We start from the raw sequence: 23,116 nt of genomic DNA, 5'->3' as shown, positions 1-23,116 counted from the left end.
GGGGTTCGTTCATCTTTAAGTAATTTACCATTTATGACTTCAACGGAAACATTTCTGTGAATAGGTGTATAGGTAAAAAGTGACCAAGTCACTTTCGTTTACAAATGTGGCCATGACCAAGTCACAATACTGTTCACAATAATTACAATTAACTAACATTAATGTTTAATTATACACGTACATTGAGTTTGAACACTGTATAGGATAAATAATTATAGTTAAAACCAATGAAATTGTCACGCCGTATTTTTTGTAGGCTTTATAATCTTTAATTGCCATTTCCCAAAAACTAACATTTTTGACTTGGTCACTTTTGGCAGTATACCGACGATATATTGTATGTGCATAAGTCATATATTTCTGAAAATTCCTTTTCTTCGAAGTGAATGATTGAAATATTTTAAAATTTTGTGATGTGAATTGTAAAAATAGTAAATCTGTGAGAAATTTTTGTATGCTTTAAAACTAAATTTTAAAATCATTTTGCAGAAAATTGAGTAAATTTGTAAAAGTAGCTATGTCCCTAAATGTACTTAAAAATTTTTAGCTCTTCAATGTACTAAATTTTTACAAAATAAATTATTGTTTTACTGCTAATGTATTCTTGGAATATCTAGTATGAGTATTCATAGTTACAATAATCATTCCTAAGAGATTAAAAACAAGAGAGAAATTCTTATTGTTGTTTTGAAAGCATGACATCAATTCATAAATTTGCTTGATAAATTTATTAAATTGCCCAATATTGTTTCAAAGGGAATTGTTTTTTAAATAATGGAAGGCAAAACCTGGAATTTTATATTCAGAGCCTTTAAAACCTGGAAAGAACTAGCAATTTAGATTTCCATGTAGAGTGGCCACCCTGAACCTATTTTTTGAATTGGCCTAAAGAGATTACAGGCCTTGCTGCAATACGATGGTCCTCGGATGTGACATTACTTGCTGCTCCTGATTCTGAAAATTGATTGGACGTGACACTGCTCAGGCCTCCTGTGACATAACAGTTGAGTTGGCCAACTTTTATCTTTGAGGTCGTGAGCAGGACGGCTGGGTGCATGTTAGTCACCATTTTTTTGTGACGTCACCAATGAATAACATGCCATATCAAATGTCTACCTGATATAGAAAGGTGTAATTAATACAATTTTAGGCTACTCAAAATATATTCCAGGAATTAAAAGAGTATTAGCAAATCGTATTTACCCAAATAATACATGCATAATTTTTCACAATAACATTTAAAACTTGTCAATGCCGCATAACAACATTACATAGCACAGTTTATTTCCAGCTTCAAGTAAATATTGTAGTCTGACAACATAGGAAAATCTTCAGAAAAACTGGTGACACGTTACACAGCGCTTCTAGCGGCAGTGCCTGATCCTGTGGCGGTAGTGCATTTGTGATAAGCCATTTGTGATTTAGCCATTTAGAATGTTGGTTTTTCCCAAGTTTTCTGCAGTTGTGGTTATTTATTACGACTGGAGAAGTTTGTGCAATTACAATGTTTTAACTGCTCAAAAGTTAATTTTAAAGTTAAATTCCTTGGGCACATTAGTGCCAAAGTCGGTCTATATGGTGGCATTAACCTGTTATATTTATATTTATTCAGTTATGTAAACACCAGGAGACATATCAAGCATATCAGTTTGCCAAATAAATGTCTGTGATAGCAACAATTTCTCGAATACATTTTATAGATTAGTAGATTTTTAAAATACGTTATAATTTTGGAAGTGCACTTATCACTTTGAAAAGCTTTTGAAGCAGTATTATTACCAATATGTTGAGCTTGCTCTGACTCAAATAAATATAAACAAGAATGAGTGAGTTAGCCAACAAACCATCTGAATTAAATATTATAATTCACCATAAAATGTCTCTTTAAAAGTATTCAAAAATATTACTGGGTGCACACCACTTATGGAATGAAAGCTGAATATAAACGTTATCATATGAATCTGATAACTATCAGTAGCCTCAACATGACAAAACTCATAACTGTAATGCATGCACACGCACGCACGCGCGCACACACACACACACACACACACACACACATTGTGGCTAATATCACAATGAGTCTTTATTGTAAGCAAGCAATGTCATAACTAGACCCGATGCAGAAGCTGCTAAAAATATATTATAAGAAATAATGTTGATTATAGAGGACAAATTGAGTCCAATGACTTCACAATCCTACAGACTTGCGGGCTATTTATTTTCGTAAATCGCCTCCAGTTGAGACGCAGAATCCTTGGAACCAAAAGGGCGGCCCTCTCTGCTCTGCAGAACGAGTGTGGTGCTGCAGACTCGAACTGCAATGAAATCGGGTGATCGCTGCAACTTGCGTCCCCCAGGGACGACTCGCTGTAGACTGGTGCGGCACTCTCACTGGGTGCACAGTTGTACTCCCTTCCCTGGAGCTAGCTGGCACTCCGTAGTCCTCAGAGATGATAGCTGTGCCTCAGGCCCCAGTAACATTTGTTCTGTACAAACACAACCAGAATCACCACACTTCGTCTTCTCTTGTTACGTCTTACATCAACATCAGTGTTTAAGTCCTTATCCTGAAATATGTTACTCGTCCACAGACAACTCCGACACCTTCGCCACAGCCCTCTCCTTTTCCATTTTCTTACAACACTTTTTCAACATCCTACATGTGACGTACTTGTGCGAAACACTGCTCGCTCTTCTCCATACCAGAAATATTCTATCACCGTTACCTAATCGTTGCGTAACTTACGTATGTCTTCCGCTTACATATTCGGATGTACCATCCAGAGTTTATCTTCCAGAATACTTTATACGAGGCAGTAGATACCTATTTTCCAAGACTTGGATGGTGTGGACGGCGTGGCGACGTCGACGATGGTTTGCGACGGATGGGTGTCTTCTCCACCTGGATGTCGTGCAGCACGTGAAGTGGCTCATCGACGGCTCACACTTTGCTTCAAGACGAGTCGCCGGCAGAGATGGTCACTTGGCCGAGAACATTCTAAAATTCGCTGGCCGAAGTGACTGGAAGTTCCATCCATGTGGCATTTAACCAGATTGTGCCACACATGTTTCTCTCTTTTTTTAAGTGCTTTGCAGGTTGTTTACCTCTCAGGTTTTGAGGTAGTTCAGGCACCGCAGACATGCAATGTAGAGATGTGGGAGGGGGGTGCACTTCGCAACATTATAAAAATAAATTTAAATACACAGCTCAGTTCGTTGGTTTGGTTATTTTTAGGCCTATGTGAATATCAAATTTTCGGATATGAATAGGAATTTTAAACTATTTAGTATTCAATTTGACTCCGAATACTAAAACTTTGAAATAATGAATATTCATTTGCTTATGATTACTTGACATAGTATACCTCATGAGCTCCAATGTTCACTGGTGATATTAAGTCATTTGTGTGATATAAATTAAATACAGTTTTTTTATGTTTCATATGACTTCAAATCAAAAACATGAACAATGAGCAATGTTTTAAACATGCAGCAAGCATTAAAAGTTTTTTTTCCGCTGCTGTCTCATTAAAAAGTAACAGAATAATCCATGTAAACAATTATAAACACTGCATATTTGTCATTTCAAACTTGAAAACAAATTTTAATTTGTATTCTTTTCGTCACATGCACCAGAAGTATGAAAAAAATAAAAAAGTAAACAACCATGGACTACAACACCACAAAACATGCACGCTCCATTGAGATGGGTCTCTAAAAGAAGTAATTGTCATAGTTTCAACGGCGTATAAATTGATAATCACAATCTATCTAACACCATGTGATACAGAAGCAGCTCCTATATATCTGTGATGAGACAGACTTTCCTATTCAAAATAAATGTAAATAATGGTTTAAGGTGCAAGATGAAATTAGCAAAAATTATGTTTAGAATATTGCTGAACTCAAAAAAAATTTACCTGGCTGCCGTTAACGAAAACTTGGGAATAACTAGAGTTTAAATATGTAAATGTAAGCTTATTCAATCACTAAATTGGGAATACAAAATTTTTTATAAATATTCATGTTTTTCGTAAAATATATTAACGTACAAAAGAAGGGCTTATGTTTGTTTGTAAGTTTTTTATACAAATTTAAAGTTTTATACCGAGCTTGATGAAATTGTGCGCACTTAACCTTCAAAATAAGAACAATGTCCCTGTCTGTATAAGATTCCTAAAACCACCCCCATTACCCTTCCCCACCCCTTAAAGTGGAATTTTAATACTTCTAGGTGAAACTTTACATAACTAATGTTTAATATAAGGGGAACATTACTGTCTACATCTAATTGTGAAATAAGTGTATCTACGACCTTTACGGAAACAAGTCTAAATGAGATTACTGAGCATGAAGTAAAGAAGTTACATATATGCAAAATTTAGTGATTTTAATTGTTTATTCTTTTTTATATTTATACAAAAGGAACACTAGTCCATAAGGTGCACTTAGCATGTAAAATCCACTAACATATAAGAGAGATGCAAATTAGTACATAAGATAAATATGTAACTTAGTTCGTAAGAGAATGATGATACCTAGTTCATAAAGTTATGTGTAAACAATGAATAATCATGTCACTTAGTTTTTAAAGTGGTTTTGTATGGTCATGTTACCGAGTAAGTTCATCAGGTATTGTAAGTAGTTTAACTAAGTCGATTCTGGTACAGGGTAAGTATGCCAGATTTCAATCATTTCATGTTCAGTGTTGGTTGCTTACCCTGGCTCCACCTTTCAGTAGGGGAGTATGTGCCGGTAATTTGGTATTACGACACGTTTTTTTTAATTTTACTATAATTTTAAATTATTTTTGGAAATTTTATTTGCTCTATAATTTGGTTACTGAAGGGCGATTTACACTTTGTTAGGCTGGTGTACTCCCCTAAGTTAAACTTTGTGCCAGTAGTCTGAAGCACCTTTCCCAGAGATGTATTTGATATTTTGCAGATCTAATACTTTGCTGGCAGCCAGCTTAAAATTTCCCTCGCTTCCAGGCACGTCCCAGTCCTGTAACGTTACTTCACTTCATGACTAAAACCGCCTACAGCAGCTCTGGACGAGCTGTTACCATTTCTCAGAGGCGAGCTGATCATAGCTTTTACTGTCACGAATACGTATTAGGTTCACTCCCCTGGAGTCACGACATGGATGCTTGTTCCCAGCGTCGTTGCGTTTTCTCCCACCCCCCTTACTCCACCCCTCTTCCCACTCAGTTCTAAGAATTCTCCTAAGGCCAATAAAAGGTCGGAAACCCCAGCAGACAGCGACCGTCTCAAAGGACGCCTCGCATAAAAAATGTGTGTGCCAAGATGGACCACCCCACGACATCTCGCGGTAGAAACAGTAACTTATTATCTTGGCCACCAGAGTGTAGCACCTGACTGCCCCTTTAACCCTTGGTTTAAGCAGTCGAGTCGATTCCTTTTTTATTTCAGACACCTCTCAACAGGTAGCGCTAAAGTCGGCCAGTGCTACCAACTTCGAGACATCAGTCAGAGTTTTTTTATGATGCCCACTCGGGGAACTTCGGGACCTTTCGGTCCGGACTCCCATTTCCCCCCCCCCCCCACCACCCCACTTTTGATAGAACAGTTACTTTTAATTACGAGACGCGGTTCTTCGAGAGACACTTCGCGTCGCGACTGCAGACAGACCGTTTGCGAAAATTGGCGGATCGACGAGACACTGCAAGACTTCAATCCGGCCGCAACCGACTATGTAGTCGCTTATGTAAGGGATGCTATCCCTATAATCTTTTTCAAGTAGTTTAGTCCGTCTGCATAGTACAAGTGTAATAGTTATTTTTCTTTTAAATTTTTTTTTGAAGTGATGAAAACGACCACGCAAAGCCGCGTATTCGCGGGATCCAGTTCCTGGCTGGCGACGCATCTGTAAACAGAAGCCAACTCCCCTGTCTGACAGGGTCCGAGAGCCGGACGCCGAATTGGCATTTTCATCTCCCTTTCTCAACAGGACACAAGCGCCCTGGCATCATGTACCCGCGTGAGCTCCGGGAAACGAAGCCCTGACCTCCAGCGCTACCGTATTGTTCAATCTTTTTTTTTTTGAACTTTCCTAAATTATGCCGTCAAACAAAGTTAATCATACAAACATAATTTCTGGACTTTAAGTACATACCTATACTGGGATAGTTTAAATATATTTGTATTTTTTTTTATTGATTTGTGTATTTTTAGTAAATGAAACTTGGATAATTCCATGTACGGCCGGCCAACAATTTTTTTTTAATATACCTGAGAGCTGTTTACGAATTTAATTAATATTGTATGTTTATATATTTTTTAATATCTGTTATAAATTTTTCTTTAATAAATTTGACGTAATTATATACAGGCGGAATGACACCTTGTTTTTGTTCATTACTAATAACATTGTGAAACCTAAAGATCCACCCAGCAAAACAAAAATGTTAATCAGACCGTAGTTTGCTGCTACAAAAATGGTAGCAGTTAGCTTGGTTTTAACCTTGCTACAAAAATGGTAGCAGAGTTGGGGTTCTAGTTGTTAGTGTGATTTCGTCTCTAAACAATCCCAGTAATAATAACATAAAGTAAATTAAATTTTTAGATCTTTGATTTTTTTAATATAAATATTTGAGCGGGAATCTTGTTATAGTTTTTTTAGCGCGAATTATCCTTAATTTTATTACCTTATAAGTAATATTAATCTAACTTTCACGCAAGACGTCGCCAGCGTTTCCCAGCTGTCCCGACCGCACCGCGACGGTATCAGACTTGACACACACAAGGTCACAGACACCCCTCCCCCCTTTCTCCCCGCCCGACGGCCGAATACCGCGCCGTCTCGTCTGTTGACAGCTGTAATCTTGCCACGCGTGCGTGATAGCACGCTGCCTTCTACTCCCCTCTCTGCCCTCCGCCCTTCACCTGAGAGGACATTACCCTTTTGTCGGCGGGAATGCAAAATGTTATAAGTACGCGACCCACTGATTATGCAGAGTCAGGGCGCAACCAAATAGTTTAAGTGTTAATTTAAGTTTAAGTTAAGAGTGTTTTGTGCATTGCATGTCAACCTAGAGTAACAGTTATAGGTTCTAAGAGTTTTTAAAATAAGTTAAACATGATCACTCCGGAGTACCTCCTTAAGGACGAGATAATTTATGAGCTCACGCTCCGGGGACAACCGACCTAAGGAGATGTCCAAGAGCTCAGGAAACGACTCAGAGCCGTTTGCCAGAAACAAGTACAGCCAATTGCCTGGAATGTACATTTGGACTCACTAGAGGAGTTCAATATTGTCTGTGATAAATTCCAAGACATAAGCTCTTATGCTAATGATGTGCACAACGAAACAAACAAAACAAACATATTAAGAATCATCACACGACTTAACCACGTTGCCACTAGATTCCACAACCTGTCCATTTTATCAGGAGGTAAATTGAATGGTGTCTACACCAAAGAAATTGACAAATGCCAACAACAAATACCTGACCTCACACATAAGTTGAGTGCAAAACTCATCACCATACAGGACCCACTCTTCGAGAGCATTACTAACGTAATTCCCATCCCTCAGGAACAGAGGACTGTTACAAGTACACAGCCTGAAACGGCGCCTACAGAAATACCAGGACTACAGACCAAGGTCACTCTGGTACCTCCATTACCAGTATCGCCCCCGCCTCCACCTTCATCGCCGCCACCTGTTTCCTTTACATCAATCCCGTTTCCTGCAGTCTCTACTATTGGCTACCCATCCACTCACATGTGGTTTCCCTCCGCTTCTATCGCTAGGCCGGTACCCCAGCCAGTCACCAAGGTCACCTACATTCGACCTATTCCCGAAGTCATTGCGCACCCCTCTCACCCCACCCAACCAATGTACCTTCCACCAAACATGGCGGGAATGTTTAACCCATACCTCCAGTTCCAGTCAGCATTTTCATCCTTCCAGACCACCCCGGAACTCCACACTCCCTCTGCGGCCGTTGGCACGCAAATCTCACCCCTACCTCAGGTAAGTGCATCTAACACCGCGACTTCTCTTGCACTGTCCACCGCCATTACAGCTATTCCCCAACCAGACCCACAAATTCCCCAAGTCAGCCCTTCAACCTCGTACCTCCCTCTGGCACCTGCAGCACCCCTCCCTCCACACAACCCTAATCCTGCACCAAATCACCCCCCACCACCACCTGGCCAAGGTCAAACAACCGACTTCTACAGTAAAATCGCCCACCCAGCAGAAAGGCTACTCACCAATCTCCCGGAAACCAATGGATTGGATCCTAAAAAACTGATTGAGTTTTTGCGACAGTTACTGAAACTACACCAAATATGCAACCTACCAGACAAAGAATTGTTTGAGATAGTTTTTCCCCTTACCCACCCACCTCTCAGCGAACGAACCTCATTGGCAATAGAAAACAACCTAACCTTTGATCAGTACCATGCTGACATACTAGATTTTTTTATTCCAGCGCGCATGCTCACAAACCTGCGACTTGATTGGTACAACAGACTTCAACAGAAAGACGAACCACTAAGCAAATACATTGCTGACATTAAGGAGGCCGCTCGAGTGCTTCGATTAGGCGCCTCAGAGTGCGAAATCGTTTCCAATATCCTAGATGGGATAAGCCCTGCAGAGAGATCGCAAGCAGTTTTTCAGAGCAGACCACATACATTTGCGGAGCTGGACCGTTTGTGTATACATGCCACTAATGTAGAATTCGCCGACTACCAAAGGAATCGTTACCCGAGTTCCCTTGATCGACACCCCATTCTGTCAGTATCACAACCTCAACCGAGAAAAGAGAACATGAACACAATTCACAAAACAAAACAAAATGATTACAGTCGCCATCAGAGTGGATATAATCATAACCAGCAACAGATGCCATTTTGTAAATTTTGTAAAAGAACCGGGCATGTGATTGAACAATGCCGCACAAAGTACAGACAGAAAACTTATTACCACAATCACAACAACAACAACAACAACAACAACAACCAAAAAAACGAGTAATGAGGTGGCTAGAAAGCAAGCCTTCTGTGCCACCTAAACAAAAATCATATCCAGATAATTCATGCAATACAGTCACTACTCCACATGCACCGAGTAGATACAATAACAGATTTAATTACCACCAAAAGAGTAATCACGAGATACAACAACAAAAATATACAAAAAATTCAAATAGGTCGCAAAAGTCAAACAAGTCTCGCAGAAGGAAAAAACGCAATAAGTACACAAATACAAATAAGGTAAAAAATTCTACCGACCCTAGGACACATTGTGAAAATTGCATAAATCCTAAAAATTCAGGCAAGAGGACATGTCATAATATCTTCGCAGGTATACCAACAGTATTACCTTATGCGAGCACTTTAATTGGCAAACACGAAATTTCAGGACTGATTGATACAGGCTCAATCCGAAGTTTTATTTCAGCAAATCTTTTTCATGTTTTACAAAAGGAGAAATTGGTTCAGGAAATTAAACCAATAAAAATGCAATGTTTCACCGCCTCAGAGCAACTACTAAAGGTTAACCAAGTAGCCATCATTAAAGTTAAAATTGATTTATTTACCTGGATGTTTCCATTTTTAGTTGCACAGGATTTAGCTACTGATCTAATTTTTGGATCGGATTTCATTTCTAAAACAGGCTTAGTAATTGATTTGCGAGCAAGAAATTTCAAGTTCAAATTTAATAAATCTGTTGTTATCCCATTTGTTTCATCTAAAATCCAACATCAGAGTGATGTAAATGCAACCCGTACCGAAGCTGAGGCTGAATGTGAGTTATCCTTGACACACCTCGACACATCGCAAAGAAAAGCAGTGGAAAATCTATGTCATAACTTCTCAGATGTCTTGACAAAGAAACTAGGTCGCACTCACTTAGTGCAATATGATATAAAACTTTTGAATAAATCCCCAGTCAGATGTCACCCGTATCAATTATTGGGTCCCAAAATGGAAATCATGCGCGAACACATACAAGACCTATTGGACAAGGATGTAATTGAACCATCGACTTCCAGTTTTTCCTCTCCAGCATTTTTGGTCCCCAAAGGTCAAGGTCACCGCTTAGTTGTGGATTTTCGAAAAATTAACAAACAGATAGACATAGAAATGGTACCATTACCTGATTTGAATTCAGCTTGCCATTGGTTTAGCAAAGCCAAATATTTTAGCGTTTTTGATCTTAATTCGGCTTACCATCAAATACCTTTAACACCAAAATCAAAACACATCACCGGATTTTGCGTGCCCTGGAATTTGTATCAATATAAAGTAGTTCCATTTGGACTAGCCACAGGCGCACAGGTACTGACTCGGCTCCTAGACCAAGTTTTTGGCGATTTAAAATTTAAATTTGTATTTAACTACCTGGATGACGTTGTTGTGTATTCCGAATCTTTTGAAGACCACCTAGCTCATTTGTCTGAAGTTCTCACACAGCTGCGTAAAGCAGGACTGACAGTAAACACGAAGAAGGTTTAATTCGCAGTTTCTGAAATTTCTTTTCTAGGACACATAATTTCCAGTAGAGGAGTAACAATTGACCCAAGCCGCACTCAAGCCATCGCAGATTTCCAACCTCCAAAAGATCCAAAAGGAATTTCTAGATTTATTGGAATGGCTAATTTCTATGCCAAATTCATCCCAAATTTTGCAGAACATGCAGCCCCTTTAAATGCTCTTCGGAAGAAAAACACATCATTCAATTGGGGTCCCGAACAAGACAAAGCTTTTAGTTATTTGAAACAAGCTATAGCCAGCCCACCTGTTCTTCGAATGGCGGATTTCACTAAACCATTCATACTACAGACAGATGCATCGAGTGTCGCCATTGGCGCAGTTCTATCACAAGAGTTCGATGGCCACAGGCAACCAATAGCTTTCGCCTCTCGCACCCTAACTCATCAAGAGAATAAATCGTCCTCAGTTTATGAACTCGAGTGCCTAGCAGTTGTATTCAGAATCGACAAGTTTCGGCAATACCTTGAACACAGGGAATTTTTATTAGAAACCGACAATCAGGCCCTTGCTTGGCTTTTGGCTCACCCTAAGCAACTAGGAAAACTAGGCAGGTGGATAGCAAAAATCTCCTCACTTAAATTCACTATTCAACATATCAGAGGTACGCAGAATATTGTAGCGGATGCTCTTTCTCGAATGTTCCAGAATCCCTGCAAATCTAATCTTCAGGAGGAACCCCCAGTTTCATGTAATGCTCTACTCACGGATTTTCCTTTAGCGTTTTCAGACTTACAGTGTCACCAAAATTCAGATCCTTACATTTCAGATATTATTCAGCAAATAAAATCAGGTACACCGCCAAAATATTGCAAAATTTCAAAAGGTCTCCTGTATCGACGAACAGCACAATGCAAAACTTACAGAATAGCCCTTCCTCAGAATTTAAGAGACATGGTTTTTAAATATTATCACAGCTCACCCATTGGAGCACACCTGGGCACATACAAAACAATTGACGGCATACGCCGCCATTTTATTTGGGATGGAATGCATAAAGACATTGCTGAGAAGGTAAAATTATGTAAATTATGCGCCCTGAGTAAACCAGCACAGAAAACACAATTTGGATTTTTAACATCAGATGTGGCTGAAAGGCCTATGCAAAAATTATTTATAGATTTTGTTGGCCCCTTCCCCCGTTCTAAAACTGGACACACCATGCTTCTCGTAGCTATTGATGCATTTCCTACATTTGTATGGCTCATTCCCCTCAGGTGAGCCACCGCAGAAACCACAATACTAGCATTGCAAAATAATATTTTTAAAATATCAGGCTTACCTTCAATAATTGTGTCAGATAACGCATCACTATTTACATCGAGACTTTTCAATAATATGTGCTTTTCCCATGGCATACAGCATGTAACCACTTCTCCCTATTATCCACAGCCTTCACATGCGGAGCGTTTTAATAGGAACCTCCGATCCGCTTTAATAGCATATCATGCGAACTCGCAGGATAAATGGGACACTAATTTGGTCTGGTTACAAATGGCTTTCAACTATGCCCGACATGAGGGACACAAAACCACACCATTTGAAATCATGTTCACGTATAAACCCAATAATCCACTTTCTAATCTCTGGTCACTACAAGAGCTTCTCCCAGATAACCCTCGCAACATAAAAGAGGTCTGGAGAAGAGCTCAGCATAACCTGAACTTAGCCCATGCGGCAAGCAGGCAGAGATATAACAAGAAACGTTCGCCTAATCCATATAGGGTAGGTGATATGGTGTTGTGCAGATCACACCCACAAAGTAAGGCGATCGACAAGCGATCAGCCAAACTTGCTTATCGCTGGAATGGCCCGTGGCAAATCCAGCGCTTTTTAACCCCAGTAACGGTCGCACTAAACGACCCAAGTTCTGGTGCGTACATAACGCGCGCGCACATTTCGCATCTAAAGAAGGTGCACCCCAACTTAAATTAGGTGCAGCCCTCTACTCCTTTTCGAGGAGTCTTAAACAAAGCTTCGGCATGCCATCTGGAACTCACAGTGTTGACAGATATAAAAATCCTAGGTTCTAATTATAAGTAATAAAAATCCATGGTACTAGTTTGTAAGAGTGTTTACATTTCAGATGTTTAGTATTAAGAATGTTTTAGGATAAAATATTAATTTAAGTGGCACCACTTAGTACATAAGAGCACTTAGTACATAAGAACACTTAATACAAAAAGAACACTAGTCCATAAGGTACACTTAGCATGTAAAATCCAATTAACATATAAGAGAGATGCAAATTAGTACATAAGATAAATATGTAACTTAGTTCGTAAGAGAATGATGATACCTAGTTCATAAAGTTATGTGTAAACAATGAATAATCATGTCACTTAGTTTTTAAAGTGGTTTTGTATGGTCATGTTACCTAGTAAGTTCATCATGTATTGTAAGTAGTTTAACTAAGTCGATTTTGGTACAGGGTAAGTATGCCAGATTTCAATCATTTCATGTTCAGTGTTGGTTGCTTACCCTGGCTCCACCTTTCAGTAGGGGAGTATGTGCCGGTAATTTGGTATTACGACACGTTTTTTTTAATTTTACTATAATTTTAAATTATTTTTGGAAATTTTATTTGCTCTATAATTTGGTTACTGAAGGACGATTTACACTTTGTTAGGCTGGTGTACTCCCCTAAGTTAAACTTTGCAGCAGTTGCCGCCTCCCGGGCTAGCAGAGCGCTCCCTTCCCCTCCATCCTTTCCCCCTCTCCACCTTGCCCCAGCCTTCCCCTCCGCACTTCCCCTCCTTTCCCGAGGCTTCCCGTCTTCCCTTCTCCTCGTTTCTCGAACCTTCCCCTCCGCCGCCTTTCTCTATTGTTCTCGAAAGACAGTTCGCCTGTATATAAGGCCGCGAGTTTGCTTAGGCCGGCACTGTCTTCAGTCACTCTCGCTCGTAGGCAGTCCGCTGGGAGGAGGCCGCGCTACTCATGCTCATGGTTGATTAGTTATGTTAGAAGCTTCGCTTTAAATCCACTATGGATCTCTGCCTTGTAATTTCCGCGTGCATTAATGCTCAAGTTTAACTTCTTTCTTACGAGCCTTCTGCTCTTGATTGAGTGGTTTAGATGGGTCTTGTACCTAATTTTGTTGGATGTTCCATTTATCACCGACCTTAATTTACACGACTGTTTGCTTGATTATTTGTTTTGCGCATTGGGCTTCCTCCCTGTCGTAATATTTTTTGTTTTAATGTCTTTTAGCTGGGGTTCGCGATTCCCATTTAAATTTGCCGTGAAAACTTATGTTGCGTGTAAACTTAATGCATAATTTAAAGCCTTAATATTTATACCTAATTGTTTGATAACGAATTTGCTCTGCGTGAGACTTTTATATGACTTTTGTCTGCTTGCTAAGGTCTTTTAAATGTACATTAATTAAGAGAACTTTCCTTATGCGCAGTACTTATATACGTGTTATGTCAGGCGCATTTTCATTGCGCAATTTGTTCATGATGCTCTCTTTTCAAGCATCTGTTTTATACTCATGTTTGTAAAAACCATAACGATTAATGGGTGTTGTCTGCACATTTGTTATATCTATTTGTACCTTAATATATTATCATTTTTGTTTAATAAATAAAATATATATTTTTTTTATTTTTTTTTTTTGAAAGTAGAAAAAAATATATTTTATTCATTAAACAAAAATGATAATATATTAAGGTACAAATAGATATAACAAATGTGCAGACAACACCCATTAATCGTTATGGTTTTTACAAACATGAGTATAAAACAGATGCTTGAAAAGAGAGCATCATGAACAATTTGCGCAATGAAAATGCGCCTGACGTAACACGTATATAAGTACTGCGCATAAGGAAAGTTCTCTTAATTAATGTACATTTAAAAGACCTTAGCAAGCAGACAAAAGTCATATAAAAGTCTCACGCAGAGCAAATTCGTTATCAAACAATTAGGTATAAATATTAAGGCTTTAAATTATGCATTAAGTTTACACGCAACATAAGTTTTCACGGCAAATTTAAATGGGAATCGCGAACCCCAGCTAAAAGACATTAAAACAAAAAATATTACGACAGGGAGGAAGCCCAATGCGCAAAACAAATAATCAAGCAAACAGTCGTGTAAATTAAGGTCGGTGATAAATGGAACATCCAACAAAATTAGGTACAAGACCCATCTAAACCACTCAATCAAGAGCAGAAGGCTCGTAAGAAAGAAGTTAAACTTGAGCATTAATGCACGCGGAAATTACAAGGCAGAGATCCATAGTGGATTTAAAGCGAAGCTTCTAACATAACTAATCAACCATGAGCATGAGTAGCGCGGCCTCCTCCCAGCGGACTGCCTACGAGCGAGAGTGACTGAAGACAGTGCCGGCCTAAGCAAACTCGCGGCCTTATATACAGGCGAACTGTCTTTCGAGAAAAATAGAGAAAGGCGGCGGAGGGGAAGGTTCGAGAAACGAGGAGAAGGGAAGATGGGAAGCCTCGGGAAAGGAGGGGAAGTGCGGAGGGGAAGGCTGGGGCAAGGTGGAGAGGGGGAAAGGATGGAGGGGAAGGGAGCGCTCTGCTAGCCCGGGAGGCGGCAACTGCTGCAACTTTGTGCCAGTAGTCTGAAGCACCTTTCCCAGAGATGTATCTGATATTTTGCAGATCTAATACTTTGCTGGCAGCCAGCTTAAAATTTCCCTCACTTCCAGGCACGTCCCAGTCCTGTAACGTTACTTCACTTCATGACTAAAACCGCCTACAGCAGCTCCCCTCTTCCCTCTCAGTTCTAAGAATTCGCCTAAGGCCAATGACAGGTCAGAAACCCTAGCAGACAGCTACCGTCTCCAAGGACGCCTCGCATAAAAAATGTGTGTGCCAAGATGGACCACCCCACGATATCTCGCGGCAGAAATAGTAACTTATTATCTTGGCCGCCAGAGTGTAGCACCTGACTGCCCTTTAACCCTTGGTTTAAGCAGACGCCTTGGTCGAGTCGATTCCTTTTTTATTTCAGACACCTCTCAACAGGTAGCGCTAAAGTTGGCCAGTGCTACCAACTTCGAGACATCAGTCAAAGTTTTTTTATGATGCCCACTCGGGGAACTTTGGGACCTTTCGGTCCGGACTCCTTGTCCCCACCCCCCCCCCCCCCCCCCACCACCCCACTTTTGATAGAACAGTTACTTTTAATTACGAGACGCGGTTCTTCGAGAGACACTTCGCGACGCGACTGCAGACGGACCGTTTGCGAAAATCGGCGGATCGACGAGACACTGCAAGACTTCAATCCGGCCGCAACCGACTATGTAGTCGCTTATGTAAGGGATGCTATCCCTATAATCTTTTTCAAGTAGTTTAGTCCGTCTGCGTAGTACAAGTGTAATAGTTATTTTTCTTTTAAATTTTTTTTTTTAAATTATGAAAACGACAGCGCCCAGCTGCGTATTCGCGGGATCCAGTTCCTGGCTGGCGACGCATCTGTAAACAGAAGCCAACTCCCCTGTCTGACAGGGTACGACAGCCGGACGCCGAATTGGCATTTTCATCTCCCTTTCTCAACAGGACACAAGCGCCCTGGCATCATGTACCCGCGTGAGCTCCGGGAAACGAAGCCCTGACCTCCAGCGCTACCGTATTGTTCAACCTTTTTTTTTTTGAACTTTCCTAAATTACACCTTCAAACAAAGTTTATCATACAAACATAATTTCTGGACTTTAAGTACATACCTATACTGGGATAGTTTAAATATATTTGTATTTTTTTATTGGTTTATGTATTTTTAGTAAATGAAACTTTGATAATTTTATGTACGGCCGGCCAACAATTTTTTTTTTAATATACCTGAGAGCTGTTTACGAATTTAATTAATATTGTATGTTTATATATTTTTTAATATCTGTTATAAATTTTTCTTTAATAAATTTGACGTAATTATATACAGACGGAATCACACCTTGTTTTTGTTCATTACTAATAACATTGTGAAACCTAAAGATCCACCCAGCAAAACAAAAATGTTAATCAGACCGTAGTTTGCTGCTACAAAAATGGTAGCAGTTAGCTTGGTTTGAACCTTGCTACAATATAACTATTTTTAAAAGCATTTTTGTAAGTATGATATGGTAATTTTTTATAGTAGGTTCTATTCTAAAAAAATTAAATAAAATGTTTCCTTTTCTATTTGATGACTGCTAAACAGCATTGCAATATTTCAATTAGATTACCATTTGTTTACTGTTTTTAACATTTGATATGGTTACGTTAGTTACATTTAAAATACTGTAAATTTTTGTAAATGTTTGGATTGCTTAAGGTAGTAACATTTTAAACACTAACAGTGTTTTTCGGGACAGTAGTACTTAAAAATTACATTTTTTTTATTTTTCATATTTTTTTTAGAAGATAACCTATTCTAAAAAAATAAACTATTTTATCTTGTGGCACAGAATTATGTACAAAATAAATAACTTACAAAAAATCTAGGTATAAAGTTAAGTACATTTCATTGTTAAAAGTTATATGATCTGTATTTTTATTTTCATGTACATATTTAAGTCATTATGTTTTTTGTAGATTGTGAAAGTGTATTTAAATTATGAATAGTTTGATTTTATACAAATATATGGAGTGTAATTTCATTACTCTATGTTAACAATATTTCAAACACGAGAGAAAAATGTGTTCCAAGATCACCCATTGTAATACAAGGCACTTTGAATTTTGCGAGCGTTCTGCAAGCCAAACCGCTAGGATCTCTGCATTCAAGTGTCTCCAGCATTCACCATGTTAAAAAGCATCAGTTTCCTATTTTGTCACTACAATATTTGCTTTAAGGTTCGATGAACGACTTGAACGTGGTTTGAGTGTGTTTCTGTGAGAAAGATGTTACAATAATTACCTGACTAAACTAAAAGTTTAAAAAGGCTCAGGAAGTGGGAAATCGTGCTATGGAAAGAAAGTACATTGTCGAAAAGTCGTATATGTGACTGGAGGAAAAAAAATATATATTTTTGACTAATGGTGTATTGCAATAAACTTGAATTTGAAAGGTGAGAATTTGTTGCATGACTTTCTTTAGAATTTTCCCAATTTTTTTTTTTTTTTTTTGCAATACATACTTATAATCTGTGTAAAATAGCATTTATTTTAAGGGAGGCCATAGTAGTCATTCATTGTGTGGGGAGTGGTACCGATGGATCGCAATGGCTTGGAAAATAAATTAAAATGTAGGTGGAGAGTCAATTTCATGGCTGTGGACCCAGTGGCATCGATTTACAAACAATTTTGGACATTTTATTTTGATAGTGTTGACTAGTCGGTGTTAAGCTCGCAACAAGATTTTGAAATTTATTTTTAGTCATAATTTCAAGGACAGAGTCCTTGGCTTGTACTGTGAGTTTTTGTGTAACCATAGGATTTAAATTTCAGTAATAAATCTTAGTTTTGTTGGGCATTTCAGTATACCATTTCAAAGTAAATTGTGTTCTTGAAGCAGCGAACCCCTTTTTTTTTTTTTTAGATACGTGGTGAATATTCTAGAACACAGCCGGAAAATGGTAGCCGTTGTGAATGGTAGATTTTCGTGAAGGATAAATAAAAAGTAGTTTAAATCATTTTTGTTGTCCGAGAGACTTTATTTCAGTGATCACTGATCAAACATTGACATTACCATTTTTTTCTGGAACTTAAATCATTTTTCATCTTTCAATCAAAATTTCTTCCACGTGTTTATGCATGTAACAGCCAGTTTAATTTGGCTTGTTGCAAATTCTATGTAATTTACTGATACCTTTTGACAGTAGGTGATCTGGATGTGTTTACAGTTCATGGAGTAGAGGTGGGTCGAAAAGTATCAACCTTATACTTTGGCACTGATACGCGCCTGTATCAGGAATGGCAAACGAGTACACTTGAAAAGTATCAAGTACTTTAGTATCAGTTCAGAATTCGCCTGGAACAACACCACGGCCAATGTGTGCAGAACCCGATCGCAGATGACGGTCACTTGGGCGGAGCTTGTGAAAGGGGAGGGAGCAGGAACGACGAATAAGGGATAAAGAAGGGAAATAATGTAGGGGAGGAAGCGCAGGGGAAGGCGTTGAAGGAGAGGCGCAAAGCGAAATTGTTACGAGTCGTTTGGTTATTGTCCCACATCAAAGTACACTCAGTGCGCAGTGCGTGCACAGTCTCGTTCAATAATAAAACTAATGAAATTTTAATATTAAAAAGTACATTATACAAGATATAATATTTATATTTGTGCACCTAACAGCTATGAAAATGCAAATAAATTCTCAGTTGACACTAATAACAGATGTAACCAACATTAGGACTTTTTTTTCCCGAAAACAATTAGTAACTAGTGTTTTCATACATTAAAAGATTACGATTTTATCAAAAATTAAAAATTAAAAAAAAACAGATACGTACATTAGTGAGCATACTATATCAATGTTTATGTTTCAAATGTTTCTTCAGATTAGTCGATGATGATTTATAACTCAGTTTTTGTTTACACAAATTACAATTAGCAAACTCATTATTTTCCGTAAAAAAATTCCTCACAAATGAAGTCTTTTTCCTGCACTTATCCATTCCTTATTTCACTATAAAGATACTAACTGCAAAGCATGACAGCCCGCAACAATGTACATGGTGGTAATTAATACACGGCCAGGACGAACTGCAGTGAATGTTGAACTGATTGATACTGGCTGTATCAGGCGGGCATGAGAGTAACAGAGGTAGAGAATTACCGGGCGTGATAAATAATGTATCAGAGACACCGATACCTTTTTACGCTGGTGATGACGGCACGGAGGATGTGTACCGTAAAACGGGGTTACTTTGACTTTAAGGGTAACTTTGACAGTTTTTGGGGCTACTTTAACAGAGTGCCAAAATATGGTGTAAACGTGTGCGGAGCGAACTCGCGTGACCTTGTGAGGCAGAAGGGGATTGCTGTGAGTGCGGGGAGTGGGTTAGTGCATAGTATGGGGGGAGTGGGGTGAGGGGGGCGCGTGGGTTTGCTTTGCGATCACCTGACTCGCCGACTTTGTGAACGAATTTGCAGCTCGAAACTACCTCACGCAAAGACTGGCCACAAACATCAAAACTTTAAGGGCATCAGTGGGTCCTAACGAGATAAAATAGTTTTTTTGAGAATCTGAGACCAGGATACAGGATACACGTCCTGCTCTAATTTATTATTTTGATGAGACAAATATTACAGATGACCCGGGGGCGATAAATGTCCTAGTACGCCGAGGGCACAAACGCGTCAAAAGAGTCCAGGAACATTCGAAATCATCATAATATTGATTTCAAGACTGGTTATGTGCCTATAATTGTACCCTTAGTGTTTGATATTATTGTGTTAAATATGCCTTTAATAAAAATGATATATTGCTTAGCAAAACTCGTTTTTAATTTAATTTTGTGTATAATGAATAAAATATTAATATTTGTTTATCAAAATAATGTCAAAGTAACCATTACGCTTTAGATATTTGACATCAGTTGCATTTAAATGCCTTGTCAAAGTAACCCCACACTCGGAGTAACTTTGACACTTTTTAAAAAAAATATATAAAATTTTGGGCAGCTAGTGGGGCGTGTTATTGATATGAATTTGATAGCCAATGGACACATTGTTATGATGGAGCAAATATATAATTAATTTAGGATGTTAAAAAAAGGTAACCACCAAAAAACTTCCACAATATGTCAAAGTAGCCCCATTTTACGGTACCCTGTAACGAGAATGCTGATACCTTGTCGCTTCCTGGGACCGCTACTGCTCTGATACAAAAGTATCAGAGACTTGTAACTAGGTACATTACTGTATCAGTATCAGGTTGGAACAGATAGGGAAAATTGCTGTAACAACCCACCTCTAACATGGAGTGTGTGTGTTGGCAGCTGGACATGTCGTCCGAGCAGCTGGAGGGCAACTTCAGGGCCGTGGTGCGGGACGTGCTGGCCGCCGCTCCCTTCGTGACGCGCTGCAGCGCCACCAGCCCGCCCTCCGTCGAGTGCCTCAAGGTCGACCTGGCGCCCTACGTCCCCTCGCGTCATATCAGTGTACCCAGTCAGGACGAAACCTAACATTATTGACATTCATGAAGAATAAAAACATAGGTAGGGACAAGAATTTATCATTTTATTTTGAGGTCAATTTCTTCTTACACATTGTCTATTAGTGTTGTATTCAATAAATATTATCCTAAAATGTTTTTTAATACTTATTTCTAGAGGTCTGCGAGTACTCGAAAATCGAGCTTGAGCCGAGTACTTACTTCAAGCATGAGCTCGGCTGGAAAAAATTGTTAGGCTCCAAAATTTTGAGCTTCAACAGCAGCAGGTTATTTGGCCGGAAAGTATTGTGACGGTGTTTTACTATTTACGGAAGAAAATACAGTAAAACTCGCTTACGGCTGTCCCGCATGGTAGGTTTTGCCGTATAAAGCGTTTAAATTGTCCGGGGTCTCGTCATCTACGCCATTAAATGTGTGATTTAAAGTCCCGTTTAAAATTATTCCGAAAGTTCCTGTCTCAAATAGTAATGGCGCACGTAAATATGAAGAAAAGAAAAATGAACCACAACTTACGAAGAAATATGGATGATGTACCATAACTACAGTCCAAACCCAGTAGTTATCTTAAGATAATTACCATAAAAAGAACTAAAGATTCTTTGTAGGTACCATAATTACTACAGAAGCATGATAGCTACCACAATACAACACCGTAACAACCGAGATGTATATTTACCGTGATGGTATGACGTATTAAAATTAAAGAACATTATTGAAGAAAAAAAATATGTTAAATTTTGATATGTACGGTTGGCACATGTTGCTAAGAAATAATGCAAGTTGAAAGAATACAGTACTACTATGAAAAGTGAATAGGGTACTCGTGAATTTTGCTTTTTAAGTTAGGTATTTTAACGAAAGTTAGGTATTTTATAAAGTTTTTATTTTGAAAAATAGTTTATTTTTTAATAAAAAAAGTATTACAATTAAGTTCTCTGATCAAATTTCGTAAGTTTTTATTTATTTATTTATTTATTTGATTTGTAACATGCCACACCAACAGCACAAGGCTTTAACGGTGGGCACAACATTTAGGATAAGTACAAAACAAATACAGTAACAGAACAAAAACTAGAACAAAACAATTATAAAAACAAACAAATAGTTGGACAAAACAATGACAAGATAACACAACAAATATCCATATGAATGCTTAAATTCTAATAATTACTTAAACTAACAAAAAGTTTCATGAGAGTTAAATTAACATATATAGATAAAAAATTTAGATTAATTAAAAATTACAATTATATAAAATTTTAATACTACATGTAACATAAAGATAATTAATCTTTGGATGCCGAAAAAATAATTTTTTTAACAAGTTTTTCTCTCTGGTAGGTTGTAAGTGATTGACATGCATATTGAAATTGTTAACAAGTCTATATATAATATCATTTGTATTTAAGAATGTGCATAAAAAAAGGAGAATTACGGCTATTAAATGAAGGAATTTTAATGCCAGCAACATCAAATATATGAGGACATACAAGATTACCATAATAAAAATTGAAAACAAAAATGGCATCTAAAATCTTTCTTCTAGTTGATAATGAACCGAGGAGGGAATTTAAATCTATGTTATTGATGGTTTTTAATTTTATAGTTTCAAAAAGAGTTTTAAACTTGTCTGATTATTTTCTGATAAAACAATTTTACATTATATACCAGTCACTGTTCCAGTTAACCTTTGTAGCTTCATGTCACTCGATATAAAAAAAATAAGTCCCTTATTTAAGTTTACTTAACAATGTACATCATCTCACGGAATTTTCCGGGGGGGGGGGGGGGGTCGTCATGCTCACCCTGGGCTGGTTTCCGACGCCTCGGGTGAAAGTTCTAATTTAATTATTGTCTGAAAAATAGAAAGAAAAAAAATGACAACTCAGCCTGGCCCTAACCAGCAGGCATTTCATTGTCACTTCGTGAATTCTCTTCAGAATTTCCAGAGTTGCCTTGCACCATGAAGTTAGGTACTGAGGGCCTACTGGTGTTGCGTTTTATACTGATTGTGGAATTAGTGGGCGCCACGTGGACCAGACTGGAAACTCTTACTCAGGGCGTCACGTGGCCCGTGTGCGGCGAGGTATTGGCCCTCCTGACTCCAGCGTTCACACCTGTACCTGTACCTAGCCCGCTCTCAGCACGCGCCTACCTAATCGCAGTGGGCTCTTAGGGCGTCACGTGGCCCGTGTGCGGCGAGGTATTGGCCCTCCTGACTCCAGCGTTGACACCTGTACCTGTACCTAGCCCGCTCTCAGCACGCTCCTACCTAATCGCAGTGGGCTCTTAGGGCGTCACGTGGCCCGTGTGCGGCGAGGTATTGGCCCTCCTGACTCCAGCGTTGACACCTGTACCTGTACCTAGCCCGCTCTCAGCACGCTCCTACCTAATCGCAGTGGGCTCTTAGGGCGTCACGTGGCCCGTGTGCGGCGAGGTATTGGCCCTCCTGACTCCAGCGTTGACACCTGTACCTGTACCTAGCCCGCTCTCAGCACGCTCCTACCTAATCGCAGT

The 23,116-nt window shown here is 38.9% G+C and overlaps 1 protein-coding gene across 1 annotated transcript in view; it reads left to right on the top strand.

Annotated features, from left to right (window-relative positions):
* The window catches only part of LOC134533632 (large ribosomal subunit protein uL1m), a 206,308-nt gene extending 185,575 nt beyond the window's left edge, over positions 1–20,733 (top strand). Inside the window, exon 7 of the mRNA XM_063371130.1 lies at positions 20,424–20,733. Within this exon, the coding sequence (XP_063227200.1) occupies positions 20,424–20,609 (186 nt within the window). The 3' untranslated portion in view covers positions 20,610–20,733. The remainder of the gene's footprint in view (positions 1–20,423) is intronic.
* Positions 20,734–23,116: the final 2,383 nt, after the last annotated feature.

The sequence above is a fragment of the Bacillus rossius genome, chromosome 7, assembly GCF_032445375.1.
Source record: "Bacillus rossius redtenbacheri isolate Brsri chromosome 7, Brsri_v3, whole genome shotgun sequence".
NCBI lineage: Eukaryota > Metazoa > Arthropoda > Insecta > Phasmatodea > Bacillidae > Bacillus > Bacillus rossius.
Note: the sequence above shows the minus strand (reverse complement) of the source record. Positions and strands in the feature narration are given on the sequence as shown.